The 15,905-nt window shown below is 44.6% G+C and overlaps 1 protein-coding gene across 14 annotated transcripts in view; it reads right to left on the bottom strand.

Moving 5' to 3' along the window:
* PROM1 (prominin 1) overlaps nucleotides 1-15,905 on the bottom strand; it is a 158,494-nt gene that overhangs the window by 136,193 nt on the left and 6,396 nt on the right. For all 14 annotated transcript variants that reach the window (XR_012787800.1, XR_012787784.1, XR_012787790.1 and 11 more), the window contains exon 2: nucleotides 8,163-8,581. Coding sequence is in view for 5 of the 14 variants with exons in the window: in XM_075569043.1 (XP_075425158.1) it covers nucleotides 8,163-8,382 (220 nt within the window). In the remaining 9 variants the exon portion in view is untranslated. The remainder of the gene's footprint in view (nucleotides 1-8,162; nucleotides 8,582-15,905) is intronic.

Genomic DNA, 15,905 nt, shown 5'->3' with positions numbered 1-15,905 from the left:
TGTAAACGGTAACAATAGATATATTACCAAGGTAACATTAAGAATACATTGTAGCTGGTGAGTTAGGCCTCGGTCATGGTCAGCGCGAGGCGCGCTTACGCTCGGCAGTGAGCCCCTGCAGCCGCAATGAGAGCGGCTTTAGCAGGGGCTCGCACACGCTTCCGCAAGCGTGCGGAGGCGTAGGTCTTACCAAATTTTTAGTTTTTCGCGCTCACGGGAGCGCAGGGCCGGTCACGTGAGCGGTTCACCCAATGAGGGCGAACCAGCTCCGTGACGTCACTGACCCCGCCCCCGGACGGCGCGCAAACTAAGGCCTTCCCTCAGCGCGCCACCGCACAGCTGCAGTCACCATGGACTCAGCCTTATACTGACTGAAGAGGCCAATATGTTGGGCACACAAATCAGGATTTTTTACACATAACAGGAGCACCAAACGATTGCCAGCTCAGGTAAGAATGCATCATTCTACATTATTTTTATATGTAACACATGTGACAAACACAAAAAAAAAAAAAAAAAGTAGGAGAATGTAATATTGCGGCTTTAATAATAGCACGATCACTAAAAAAAGGAGAATTAAAATAAAAGTAGCAGTAGTACTGAAAACGAGTTACTACTTTAACATTACTTGACACATTAGTCAAGAAAAAGAAACCTGATTGTCATGTAGAAAGTAGTACATTTGCTCCTAAAGCTCTGATGTTTGAATGTTTAATCCAGTCAATTGAATTGTTTTTTTATCAAAGCAAGAAAGAAAATGAAATATAAAACTAGTGTTTTCAAAAACCACATGCATTTTTGTAGCCAAGAACATTCATCACTGTAATTGAATGGATTGTAGTATAAACATCAAGAAGATGCATCACTGCTAAGTATATAAAGTGACAGACATACAGTATGGTAGGGAAAAGGATTAAAGGATTAGCTCATTAAATCGCATGACTCAAATCTCCACATGATCCAAAGTTACATTGTTCAACCACAGCAGAATACAGGCCAGTAAAATGAATTGCCAGCCATTTTTACATGGACCCAAAAATGTACATGTTATGATGAGAAAATGGTCCTGCTTTCAAGGAATGAAGGATATAAAAAGGGATGAACCGATGTGACCTGCTGCGTGGTATTTTAACATATTGTCACTGTAGATCATTCATCTTGTACTTTAAAACGTGAAAGATGTTATACAGCCATTAGGACAGCAAATCGGTCTTCTAAACAAAATGAAACAAATTACACGTCACCTTATCTGAACCCAACACGTACAATAGAAGTGCCCTCCTTCCTTACTCTTGTAGGCAGCCATTTTTTTTTATTTCTGGTTAGATACTTTTTGAAATGTTGATCGTAAGGGGAGGGGGTGAAGATTACAGTGTTATGCAAGTTTATATTTTGATGCATAATTCGTATTTTTATACCTGTGTGAATCCGCCCAAATAAGTTTCCCGGATTTTCTCGCATTTCTCCCCCCCCCCCCCCCCCAAAAAAAATCTGTTTTGCTGTGTAAAATTTGCAAACGGAATTTGGTCAGTTTTAATCCGTGCGGATCAAAAACCGCCATTGGATACAAACCGGGGACAGGATTTGTAGAATCCAAATCAGCAGATTCCGACAGCCGTTGGCGAATTCTTAAGAATCTGCCAACGGATTGCGGAATCCATTGAATTCTACAAATCCGTCAACGGGTTGCGGAATCCGCAGAGTGTATTGGTAATAATAAATACGCAAAAGGCATCTCACCCTTTATATTGGATCTAAAGCCGCCAAAATTATTCGCCATCTCTACTGATATGGAAAGAAGTCATTTTGGAGGACCAATGTCAGCTTTCTGTAACAGTTTATCACCCTGTTAATTAGCCATAAAACAACAATTAGATTGTAGATTTGTAAGGGAAGGTGTGTGTATGTGTATGTGCGCACACACACACACACACACACACACACACATACATATATATAAAATCATCCACTGGCTGTGCAAAACCCCTAAAATATTAGCATTATAATCATTATTAACTTCACTGGCATTGCAGCATACAATATATCACAACTTATGAAGACATATTCGTAGCTTGAACCCACACTTGAGCTAGTATAAACCCATTAAAGCTAATATAAACCCATTAAAGTGTTTAATCAGGCTCAATTTATTTTTCTGATGGATCAAGCACATGCAGAGCTTCCGCGCAGTGAAGGGGTTAATTATTTTATCTATGATCCCAAAGTTCCTCTTGGCCTCAAAAGAAGTTTCTGCTAAATGACCTACTTTTAGCAGAATTGTCAAAGGACCCTTAAACAAACCAACTTTTAATTATCTACCAAATTAATTCCACCAGCTTGAGCTGCTTCCCAAGACACTCATATTTCTATGAAAGAGACCAAGCTCAAGCTGACAAATTGAATTCTTTGTATTGGTAATGGAGAAAGGCAATGTACAATGCTGTATTTCATTGTCAGCATGTACACAATAATGTTATCTTAAATCAAATTTTAGTCACGTACTAAACTCTGCATACACTATATTTTCTCTAGTCATAACATCACATAGTTCTTATACTCAACTGCCGCAATAAGTATAAAACATTAAATTGTAGTCTGTTAAAAAATAAGTTGGAACACATTAAACATTAAAGGAAGGAACACATCACAGGAAAGCTAAAAATAGTCATTTTTTTTTATATAAAACTACATGTAGCAAGGGCGATAGATTATGCTGACACGTTATGGTGTGAGATTGTGTGATCACACACACATTGAATCCCATAGAAACGGATATTCTGCATTATCGGAAGGTAAAATAAAGTTTGCTACATCTTTATATGCAAGAAAATGGTACTGGATTTTAGGCCGCGTTTATAGTGCCAGCGACGGCACGCCCGTTTTAGTCACGCGATGGCCGGGCCACGTGCGCGGTTCAGCAAATAAGGGCGAACCGCTCACGTAACGCCATGACCACACGCCTCCGATCTAGTTCAGGTTTCACGCCCGTAACGTCGCATGCGGCTTCTATAAACGCAGCCTTATAATGTAATACTCATGCGCGGTCATGAACATGTAATACATTACACACGTATGGGCACTTACTTTTTCCCCAATGCAACAATTCTGTGCAGAATAACTAAGCAGTTATAATAAAACTGTTATGGGGGGAAATTACTGAACGGAAGTGTCTCCTTAAAAGAAACATCAACTTAACTTTTACTCTCAATTGCTATCTTTAGATGATTGTAATTTACAAGATTATCGTGCAAGATTATACTTGGGAACAGCGAGGTACAAACGTTTCAGCTAAAATTGACAAACCTGGTGAAATTTGCAGTTCGAAAAATGTAAAATTTTACAAAGTTAGCCAGGTAAAAATCTCCACAGGCAAACATGGGTTTTGCTGGAGGGGATGAGAGGGGAAATCTCAGGCGTGTTCAGAGGTTCTTTCTATGTGTTGTATCGAGAAGTGTGTAGCGGGGTACCCCCTGGCTACTATTCTACCCAATGGCCTGGCAGTAAACCCTGGTATTCACAGGCTTGCCAGTAGTTGCAAAAAACAAAACTGTGCGCTACTACCTAACTACCTATAAAGTTTAAATGTATAAATATATACAGTGCAGTGACTATACCATCAATTTAGTGATAAAAAATTTATAAAAAATTAAACCACAACTCCCACAGTGAGATAATTATACATTAAATAATAAGTGCCACATAACCGTGTTGGGGATAATGGCGTCTGCAGCTGTAAACGCAGGGGTGGCTCAGCACCCCACACACACTAAGAGAATGGAAACAAAAGAAAACAGCGCACAACGCCAAATGGTGAAGCAAATTCAACAATATATTATAGAATTAAAAAGGGGGTAATATATCTGCGTACATGAAAAAAGTTGGTAAAAGGCATGTAGTGTGTATCACACTGTTTACCACTCGGCAGCTGTTAGCTGTAGATTCAGGTGCTTGCTTCCCTCTGCTGCTGCAGCTCAGTTGATTCTGGGGCAGGACGTCAGTCTTTTCACTCCCAAGGGGATTTCCCTTCATGCAGCCAGGTTCAGCAGCTGGTACTGGGGCTCGGTGAAATCGCTCCTGCTTCCTGGCCGATATAGTGTAACACTGTTTATTAACAATACCCCGCATTAACGTATGCAATGGGACCGGAGCATGTATGTAAAGCGGAAATGTACTTAAAGTGAAGCACTACCTTTTTTCCACTTATTGATGCATGTACTGTACTGCAATCGTCATATACGTGCATAACTGATGTAAATAACACATTTGTAACAGGCTCTATAGTCTCCCCGCTTGCGCACAGCTTCAGTACAGGTAGGGAGCCGGTATTGCTGTTCAGGGCGTGCTGACAGGCGCATGCGTGAACTGCCGTTTGCCTATTGGGCGACATGTACTTACTCTCGAGTGTACTTAATGTGAGTGTCCTTAAAGCGGGGTATGCCTCTAAATAAAATAGAGATTAAAAACTCACAAGCGGCCAATAACTATTGGCATAGAGAGGAGATATATCCAGACTCCACAGAGCGTTCTTCCAAAGAATGGGTGGTCTCTCGTGGCCTCCGTTCCAGCTGGTAAGGTCTTAGGATGGTGCGCAGGGTCCAGTAAACAGCAGGGAGGATCCTGACGGTTTTTTGGGCATCACAGGCCACCATACAGAGGAGAGAAAGTACTATTCCAGCTTGGCCAGCATTTCGTCCGGAGCGCATGCGCGACAGGCGGGAGCTGTAGAAGGACTGTGTGAGGAGGGAAACAAACGGAAGGAGACCCGGTTCGTGCACGAGTTCCTGGAGATCCTCCCTGCTGTTTACTGGACCCTGCACACCATCCTAACACCTTACCAGCTGGAACGGAGGCCACCCAATCTTTGGAAGAACGCTCTGTGGAGTCTGGATATATCTCCTCTCTATGCCAATAATAATTGGCCGCTTGTGAGTTTTTAATCTCTATTTTATTGTTAATAAACAGTGTTACACTATATTTCCCTTCTCTTCCCTATTTTGAGGAATCATCAAGGGGTCCCCCCCTCTTCCCCCCCCCATCTGAACCAGATGACCAGTTATTAGATGTAAGTGTGTTCCTCCTTTTTAAAGCTATAAGGTACTCCCATGTATTGAATTACCCCTGATTTTGGTCCCCCATTTCTTCTTTACGTTGCATGTGTCCTGGAATCACGAGTGGAACGACGCGCCGGAGGATCCCTCCCCCTCCCCCCCCCTTTTTTTTGCGTGAAGGAGAGAGTGTGACCATACCTCTGCTATGGAGATGGGGAAGAGTGAGGATGGCTGCGAGTGCCCTTGGCCTGTAGTGACGGTCCAGGGACCATCTCCAGTGAGAGCAGATCTAAAGAGACTGTATCCGGCAGAAGACTGCTGAGTAGCTGTGTTACTGCAAAGACTGTAGTAATAAACAGTTCCTGTTCCAATATACCTCCGGCCTGGTGTGTGATCTAACTGGGGGGAGAGGTACACGTTCTACCGTGGGAGATCATCTCCATATCCCTGGAGCCTACGGCAGATTGAACCGCAGCACTGCTAAGTATTAGGACCCCAGAAGCCTGATCCTGTGTTCCAAAGTCATCGCGGACGTCTCAGCCCTCTTGTTACCAGCAGGTATGCACCACATATACCCAGTAATGGCCCCTATCTGCGATTTGGGGGGGGGGGGGGAGGGGGAAAACACTGTTACAAGTGTTATGGGAGTTATAGAAGTCAATGGGTACTAAAAATAGGACAACCTCCGCCTCACCGAGTCTCTTATCTGGTGACGTAGAAACAGTTCACATTTCGTTTGGACGCGTCATTGGCAACCAAACTTTGTAAGCTAAAAAGTTCTAATCAAACAATTTGGTTAATTTTCAAAACTTTTTAGAAAGTTTGTGCAAAGCGAGTTTAGACAAGTTCGCACATTTCTACTTCGGAAGTAGCTTCTTTTTTTTTTTACTTGTACTTTAAGGCAAATTCTCTCTCCCTGATACAGTCAACCACTATGAGCAATCAACAATGGAGCAATGTCACTGGCACGGAAGCAGGTGAACTAGTTCAAATCCCAGGTCAATTCTCATTGTGACCTTCGCCAAGTCATTTTATCTCCCGGTGTATCAATCACCAAGTTAGATGGTAAGGGACAAAGTGCGTGTATACAACATGCATACGTTTTGCAGAAGCAAAGTCCTAAAAATATAAATAAATATATTCCTTACCTGACTAAAGAATACTGATTGATATAGAAAATTCTAAATTGTTATTTATTCCAATACAACTAGTCTAGACAGCGCTTCCTAACTAGAGAGAGTGTTGAGTCATGACCCCCTTCAGCACTTAAACATAGAATATAGAGCGCGCGGGGGGGGGGGGGCGCCCTGCATCGGAATTTAAAGCAAAAATAAATAAGTTTAGAAAGAACAGAAGGTGCCCTCAAGATTCCACTTTGTTGCACACCTCCACAGTAAAATATAACGTTTTTATTAAAGAAGGGATAACATAAAACAGATCACTGTATTATTATATGAACAGTGATTAAAAAGTATATAGAGTGTCATGACGGCGTAGCCACCAAAATAATGAAGACAGGTGAATCCTCATATATAATTATATATTATTAGTGAGGTCAGCAGCATAGGTGGTACAGTATAAGCAGAGCAATGCTAAGCTAGTAGCAATCATAGCTCAGTATAGAATGATGAAGTCACTTGCTAGTGAAATATATCATGTACCTAATACTGTAACAGTAACAATTGGCAGTGGCCACATGATATATACAATTATGTGATATTAGTGGTAGCTTGATAGCTTAATATGCCAAGTATACTAGTGATTAACAACAAGACAGCCAGAGACAAGCAGGCTGCCAATTGCAATGGTACAGAGAAATGGAATGATATTATTAACAAGCTGAACGGACCTGACTAGATAACCCTCTAAATATCTCAACTTATGAAGGTAGCTTGCCGTATTAGACTAAAACAGACCCATAGCGGTGTCTGATGACGTAATTAACGTGCCCGCCGCACGTTTCCCTCCAACTACGGAGCTTCGTCAGGGTAAAATCCAAAGTACAAACAAAAATGAACATCCGAATGAAAAAATAACAATTGAAAATGGGAATGGGAACTGAAGAAAAAAATTGTAGATCAATTGCATACACTGTTTTGGCACAGAGAAACACACACACACACACGAGAATTATCGCTTTGCCAGAAAAGCTGAGAACAACGCTCCCACTTTGCATCTTTCCATTATTATTTTCCATATAGGCATTAACCTTCCCCCGTTTTACACCATATGTTTCTGCAAAGTATACCACTGCAGATCGAAGGCAGCAAATGGGCCCTCAACCATTAACTTTCATATATTGTCTATGCTGTGCCAACAGGAGGTTAAAACCAAGACTACTACGTTGATAGTTTTGGGACCGGGTTATTGGTTACCGTAAACAAGCTGCAATTAATTCTTACTGTAACTATAAATAGCATTACAAGTCGTTATTTTTAAGTTATGCAACTCCAAAGTTTATTTTGTCATGAAAAAAAAAATTCTCTCAAAACATACGCTTTTTGTACTTGGTTCCAACACATTCTTTCCTTATAATGTTCGTTACATTTTTTTGCATTTTAACCTCATGTACATAACATATTTTTATGAAATGACAACGGGATTTTATCTAACTGAATATGTAACCACCAAAAGTGCCTGATGTGTGGAGATGCTCAGTGTTAACATCGATCGACATTCTCCCCTTTCATTTGCAAACCTAAAGTTTTTTTGTTTATTTTTTTAAATAAAGAAAATGCACCGTTTTATATGTGGTCTCTACCTTCATCTTTTGAAACACCAACATAATAAATACACATTAAAAACCATATTACATAAAGAACGCGCCACGTAAAGACCGCTTGACCTTGTTTCAAAGGATCGTGCGCTCCTGATTAAACACAAAGCAAATACTTTTTAGCCCATTGACCATTGCTAGGTACCTGACACCATACACCAGTCTACCATGCACCATGTTATTCTCAAACAGAACAGAATCTGCTGCTACTGTACAGTACGTCTTCAACCAACTCCCGACGCCAGCCACGCACACACACACACGGAATGTGCTGTGGACACCTCTGGGCAAGAAGCGTCAGATACAGTAAGTACTGTAATGCAAAAATAAGCACTTACCTTGCGGGAATGTATTTGGCTGCACTATATACAGGAATCCATGCACAATTTGAAACAGTATGCCTATGGGCCCAGGCTCATGGTATGCGTTGGTATCATAGCTGCTAACGGGCACAAAACCAAAATCCAAAGGTGCTGGGGCACTGTTGAAAGAGAGCTGCCTTTCCGAGATTGTACTTCCACAAAGCAGCAGGAAAAGCAAGTGTAGTTTGACCGCCATTGGTCAGCAGTATCTTAAAAAAAAATAAGCTTGGTCTAGAACGAGAAGATTTGAGTGGAACGGGACCAGGGTCTCGGTGGTCTTTGGTAAGGTGGGAACGAGCAGCAGCAGCAGATGTCCTCCGTCCTGTTTCTGATCTTCTGAATGTGTGCTCACTTGGAGATGGAGATGAGATTAGCAGACAGGAGCTTACAGGTCACTGCAGCAAAGAAAGAAAACCGCCTTGTTAGCTAGCTTAAAATACAGCTCAACCGGTAGCGTCCAGCAAAACAAAAAGTCGAGATCAAATAAAAAAAACACATATACCAGATGTTGGGTTTTGTTTATATCAAAATACAGCCACTGAAAACACAAAAAGATTATATTTAAAGTCAAATTCAACCAATTAGTTAATTTAAATTTCTTTTATAAAAATTGACTTTAGTTTTCCCTTGATAACATATCAAACAGTTGTTTTCAGAAATAATACCTTAATGTTTTCTAGCTCTATTAAAATGTGATGCTATTGCAATGTTTGCTTATTTAGGCATTAACCCAAGTATTACACAACAAGGCGATACATTTTCCTGTCCGAACATGGAAAATTCAGTGACCAGTTGTATATAAAAAGACACACTATATTATGCTGCAAATAACTAAAGGGACGGACGCATTACCAAGCAGTTCTCAACCCATACAATAGATGCGGTACATTGCAGCAGAGAGGTAAGAAACGGTGTCCCCAGTTAATATGCAGTGAAGCTGCTTCCCTGTGTTGGAGAAGTATTAACTTGCATTCCTATCAATATAGTTGACCTTTTCTGCAGCACTGAGAAGCGTTTTCATAACATATTGAATCGGAGACACTGTAATTAGGATATCACTTTCATATTAAATAACGGTCTGAGAAAAAAATAAATACTTATTTGTACAGCCAGCACAATGGGGGGGGGGGAGGGAACAGTAATCACACAAGCAGAAGAAGAACAAATAAATCCAGACCGATAGGTACGGAGGGCCCAGCTCATGAAAGGGCAGTGGTTTTCAAACCTGTCTTCGGGGCTCTGAGCCAAGGCCCCCAACATTCTATTCCTATGCAAATTAGGTACAGTCACCTGTGTGCAAACGCATGTGTAATCCCTAAAATCTGCTGTGAACAGGTGGTCCCTGAGGAGAGGTTTGAAAACCACTGGTCTTGGTGAGAGTTTCTCAACTGGGGTACCGCGCCAGCCTTGTGTGTCCTGACCCTCTGCGAGAAAGGGGGCAGGGACAGGACTGCTTAGGGGGTGGGGAGGGGAGGAGCAGGAGGGAATTAAGGGTTGTGTAGGTTGCATGTGGCAAGGGGGAGGAAGCGGAGGGCTTTGGGTTAGGAGGAAGGTGAGGGAGAGTAAGGGTGAGTGGTAGGAAATTTTAGCGAGAGTGTGCAGTACGGGAGAAGTCTTGCAAGCAGGAGGAGTGAAGAGGAGGTCAGCAGACGTGAGGGTCATCGGCAGAATGGAGGGGCCGCATAGGGGAGAATTTGGAGACAAAGGCTGATATGTAAATAGGTGGTTCTTGCTTTAGGAGTTTACCGATACCAACACAATAAAGCATTTTACACATTAGACCATCCCTCAAGTCAGTTTACTCTATGTCCATAGGCATATATTTAAATATATTAGTACCAGTCCTTATACTTCTTGAGCAGGAGTGGCCAACTCCAGCCCTCAAGGGCCCCCAACAGGCCAGGTATTAGGGATATCCCTGAAGTACATCCCTGCTTCAGTCAGTCATTCTGACTGAGCGACCTGTGCTGAAGCAGGGATATCCTTAAAACCTGACCTGTTGGTGGCCCTTGAGGGCTGGAGTTGGCCACTCCTGTTCTAGAGTGTTGTACGAACTCTATTCGTCAATGCTTCAAACTTGTAAGTGTGACGGTGAGTGGGTAACCAGGCTCACAATAAAGGTTGGTTACCTCTGACCCATGTATTAGGGTTCGGGAGTGTCAGCTCGAGCTCCGTGATTGTACACGCTTGTTGTAAAACCATGCGACAATAAAGAATGTGTTTTTACCTTTCCAGGAGTGCCAGCAAGCAGAGAATGCTGGGCTATGAGTTTTAAAGGGGAGGGGGGATGTTTATGGAGAAAGTGTTGTCAGAATGTGTCTAGCTATTCGGGGTCCAGAGTTGCTAGATACCCCAAAAATGTAGCCGGGAATCAGGTCGGATTCCAAGATAAATAAAAGGCACATTGCTCTGGCAAAATCTCCCCTTGAAAAACGCTTGCGAGACTCACCGCTATGATTCCCTGCTTCAGCACAGACCAGAAAGGTAAATGGGGCATAGGGGTGTGAAGTGTCCCTGAACTTGTCAAGAGGTCCCTAGGTTAAGAGGGATACCCAGGTCACCCAGATCCTATATAGGGGTTCTGAGGTGCTCCAACCGGCACATAATGTTGTGAGGAGTTTTTAAAGTCCAAGTCCAGTTTATAGTGTGTGAGGAATATGACTAGTAAGAAATAAAGTGCAGCTTTTTATTCTATTCCCCATACCAGAAAGACTTTGAAAAATATCCTAAGTGTATATTTTTATTAAAAAGTGTGTTTTAAAACATATATGCTTGTGCACAGTATAATGAGCTGGGTCTTTCCGGACCGATGTTCTGGGTGAGTCACTGGGCTACCAGATTTGGTATACTCGCTGGCACCAAAAAACCACCAGGAGGTTACCAGGTGTGAAGAACATTTGGGCAGGAGGTTTAGGCTTGAGTGCCCACATCCCGGGATGAATGGAAGTCCTCGGGACTACCATTTGCCCCAGCAGACTGTGAGGAGCCTAAGCCAGTGGGAGGCTTCTGCATACCAAGTGGCTAAGGTGGCAATCTTGCACATGCCCTTGGCTGATTCAGAAGAACCGCTTGCCCGGCTTCAGAAGACTGACATCGCTCTGATTGGCTGGTAAGAAAGTTCCCACTCAGGGATTGGCTGAAGTATTTCATGAATGAACTCAGAAATACTATAAAAGACTCCCTCAGCCAATCCGGTCGTCAGATTCTAAGCGCCAGAACAGCAGCGCAAATTTGAAACAACCAAAAGATGCTCCGAAAGAAATAGCAAAGACACGGGCTTCAGAAATCCGAGGTGAAATGCTGTTTAAGTCCAGCTGTTTGGGACAACAGTTCTCAAAAAGGAACGTAGCAGTCGCGGCTGGGATTGCAAGCCGAAAAGAGTTCCAGGACGTTTCCAGCTAGCTCCCGGTGAACTTATTTCAGCACCTCCGTGTAAGGATCAGTGAACCGCGCCGCCCTTGGCCCGCTCCCCGATTACCCCAACCCGCGACCGGGCGTTACGCTTCCTGCAGCACATCATGTGCGCCAGCCACTACCAGCCGCTGTACTACGGGCGCAGGCGCATCCCGCGCAGGAGGTAAATACTGAGTCTTCTGGTCCCGCCTCAAGGTTGCGGCCACGTCATCGGCAAGCGCCGTGCGCTCAGCGTGCGCAAGTACCACATCAGTCATCAAGGATCCTTCTCAAACCTGTCTCCTGCACCGGATCTCCCAATCACAGCCGGCGCTGCTGACACACCTCCACTCTGCTGCTTACTCATTGGCGCTTGTTTTTCTTATATGCTCAGCCTGCCCTCTGGCACATCGGCTGAGCATAAACCTTTGTATGTTGCAAAGTGTTCACTGCTACCCTTGCCGCCACAGTTGTCTTGCTCCTTGGTTCCTAGCTCTCCGTTCTTGACCTTGGCTATCTCTCTGGACACCGCTCTTCTATACTCCTGACCCCGGCTACCAACAACGATCAGTACATCTTCAACCCCGACGATCTGCATCTCTCCAATCCAGACCACGGCAAAAGTACCTGCAACGAGCCGCACCTCTCAATCCCTGAACTCAGCAAGTATCTTGGACTATCCTTACTTCTCCAAACCCGACCACCTCGACCAATCTACACTCTAGACGCGCCCACGTGGCGTTATACATCCCCACCTCGGCCACGCCTTGTTTGTGGTGAGCACTCCGTAGGAAAGTCAGCAGTGGCGTCAGGAAATTCATGCCAATTTGAGTTCTAGGACATCTCGGACCAAGTCCCGGTCGACTAAAGACTCTTGTTTCATGTTATATTAAGCTAGGAAAGTCTAAGTTTTTTTTGCCGCAGGTCCCAAGTAAGTGTGTTCTTATGTAGTTTGTGTAACGTGTGTTTGTCTTTTCATGCGAATAAATTTTCAATTTATTTCACTAATCTTTGTTTGCTCAGTGTATGATCCAGATAAAAAAGGTGTAAATGCCTGGTCTCCTGTACTGCAGCAGCTCTACCGGGCGGGCCATAGTGCGCGACTGTGCAGCAGGATTTTGAGCAGACAATTTTTTTGATCTTTCGCGCAACAGCTGCGTCACTGCTACGTCACATTAGCGATTCAGCCAATGAGGGTGAACCAGGATAAGGGAATGAACCCAAGTACCCTGATGCTGCTAAAGTCTGATATACCTTGGAATGGGAGTAAACCAACAGTCCACTAGAGAATATATATAGCAGATCACCGTGAGCATCAGTTATGAAATAAGAAACAGTATAAGACTCACCCTGGGCGGGGGGCCCGTTGTGCAGACTCTGGCCGGGTGCGAAGGATGAAGCATCCAGGGACACTCCACTCGCAGACCTCTTTGCGCCACAGCTGCTGCCCTTACCCGCCTGGTGTCACTGGTTTCTCCGTGTGGTTAACAGTGAGTTTGCCACGTTGCAATCTAGGTGACCCGCTGGGGTGCCGTCGGTGACGTCGTATCTTGTCCTTGCGCGTGCAGTCGGGGTGTCCTCCCTCCGTGGTACCGGTTTCAAAGGATGTGTGTAGGATCCCGCTGGGTGATCGCGCTCACGCTGTTTCCTGCTGATGGAGGAGTGCTGGTGCGTCTCTGCAAACTCTGCGCTCCGGCGTGTCCACGTGGGTGGGAAAGGAGTGATGACGTCAGGCCTCCAGACGGGCGAATCTCGCGGTGATATGCTTGCGTGCTCCAGCCATGTAGTAGACAAAGTGAAGGTAGTGAAGAGGCGGTCACAGCAAAAAGTCAGGTTCAGGAACAGTTGAGGTTAAAAACAGCTTTATTAGTACATGCTGTACATCTCAGAAGGGGGCACTCTGACGCGTTTCGTCCCTCTCCGGGACTTTTTCAAACGCGTCAGAGTGCCCCCTTCTGAGATGTACAGCATGTACTAATAAAGCTGTTTTTAACCTCAACTGTTCCTGAACCTGACTTTTTGCTGTGACCGCCTCTTCACTACCTTCACAATGAGGGTGAACCAGCCTGGTGATGTCACGGCCACGCCTCCCTCGACGCCATGCGCCTGCACTATAAATCGAGGCCTTAGTTTGATAGTTAAACTCATGCATCTCAGCTCCAGGTGCAATCCCATGTACACAGACTTGGAGCACATCCTTTTGCGAAGAATGTGCTCCATCTAAATTTACCACCCTAAGCAAACCTAACTGCGCTAAAAGCAAAGACCGGTCTTCATCTTTTGAATATTAGTTACAAGTCGAATTTCTTTAGTGCCTCCGAGTGCAGGAATGTTTGTCAATCAAGTATTTTCTTTATCATTGGCTCCCCCTATTCCTATGAGAGAGATGATAAAAAGGCATGAGGGAGCCCTGGTTGTACCAACACTGGCAAAACACAGTGATAGTAGGCCAAAGGGGAACAGCCAGAGGAAATCCCCCTCTCCCCAGTCTCAGCTCTAAAAGATTTAGAGATAAGTATCTGTGTCAGATTTAGGGGGGAGGGTAGGAAAGGCTTAATTTACCCAGATGCAACAACCCCTTAAACATTACTGGAATTGGTCACTCCACTTTAACAATTACAAAGTGATTAAAGAAGCAATGCTTGGTGCCCAGGTTTTGTTTTTAAATGTATCCTTTTTTAAACAAGGGGTTCCCCAAAGCTTACCCGTGGCATTGCAAACTACGGGGAGCTGAAACACTGCCTGTTGTCCCAATCTTCAAAAGTGGGGACAAAAACACTGTCTGAAACTGCAGGCTGTAAGGTCCGGGGGAACACCTCTCTCTAAAGGGGTTCCCCCGCGACTTTCCTCACCCCCGCTCCAGCTCTGCCTTCTCGCCGCCGTGGGATCTCCCTTCTCCTCCGCTTCCCGCGGTGGCTACTGATCTCGCGCATGGCCGAGGACTTTTACGTCCTCCCTCAGGGGGAGCTCCCGCCCCCAGCTGAGGCCGCGCGCGTCTCTCCCGCCTGATGCGCATGCACTGCTCACAAGCTGCACATCTAGCACAGCTGTGGTAAGTCTCCCTACCAATCCCTATCTTCCCTGGGGCCGCTCCCTCGTTACTCCCCCTCCCCCTATTGGTACTTCCTCCTACTTATACCTTGCTCAGCCATTCATTCTTTGGCTGAGCATAGCTTTGTATGACCTGTGTTAACCACGGTCTGCCTCAGTTCCTGTCTCTTTGTCTCCTTAGTGATCCCTTGCGTACCGAACCGGCCTGGCTGTGGATCCGCTCTGATCTTCTACCCTTGGTTTGTATCCTGACCTCCTGGACTCCCCGACCCCTTTACCTCGGTTTGCGGATTCCGACCTACCTCCCGGCTCTGGACCCAAGGCTCTCGGTACCACCTATCTTCTGGAACCTCCCTTCTCGTCTGGCGAATATCTTACTTTATCTTATACTCCCAGACGGTTCCAGACGCCTATTTTCCACTTTCCAGGCGTGTCCCCGTGGCTGTGGGTGCAGTTTGTTACCCATCTTACCTCAGTTTCGGGGTCCCTCCTTGTCCGTGGTGAGCACAGCGTAACACAGGCCAATGCAGTGGCGCCGCATTTCCTTTCAAACCAATCTCTCTTCTCCCAATACTATCCAAAGTCATGGAAAAATATGTGGTCACTCCCAATTAAGCAATTACTATATCAAGACAAAATTCTTAGTCAATTCCAATCTGGCTTTCGCCCCACACACACACACTCCACGGTAACTACCCTCCTAAGAGTTTGCAATAAATCCAGTGTGGAATGGAACAATTTACTGGTACAATATTCCTAGATTTTGCAAAGGCTTTTGATACTGTTGAGCAGGTTATCCTGCTAAACAAATTCCAGAGCTCTGGAACAGGGAAGCATGCTTTAAACTGGTTTCAGTCCTACCTATCAGGTAGATCCCAACATGTGTCCATCCCGAGCTCTAACTCCAACCCCTTGGATATCACCTGTGGTGTCCCGCAAGGCTCTGTTCTGTGGCCCCTATTCTTCTTTAATGATCTTCCTACAGCTTGTAAGGGAGCTTCAATACACATGTATGTAGATGACACAATCCTATATGCACACAGCCCTAGCCTCTCCGACCTTAAACACATACTTGGGCATATGGTTTGACTCCCATTTAACATTTGGGATGCACATTGATATCCTGACATCCAAAACCTATGATAAACTAGGTGTACTTTATAGGACCAAATCCTCCCCAAGTCTGCTTGTCAGAAAGCGTATCGCACAGCAGATGCGAATGCCAATTATTGACTATGGAGACATAGTATATGGCTCGGCATCTCAAACCCACCT

This window comes from Ascaphus truei, chromosome 1 (assembly GCF_040206685.1).
Source record: "Ascaphus truei isolate aAscTru1 chromosome 1, aAscTru1.hap1, whole genome shotgun sequence".
NCBI lineage: Eukaryota > Metazoa > Chordata > Amphibia > Anura > Ascaphidae > Ascaphus > Ascaphus truei.
The sequence above is the reverse complement of the archived record's forward strand: the minus strand, read 5'-3'. Positions and strand labels throughout refer to the sequence as shown.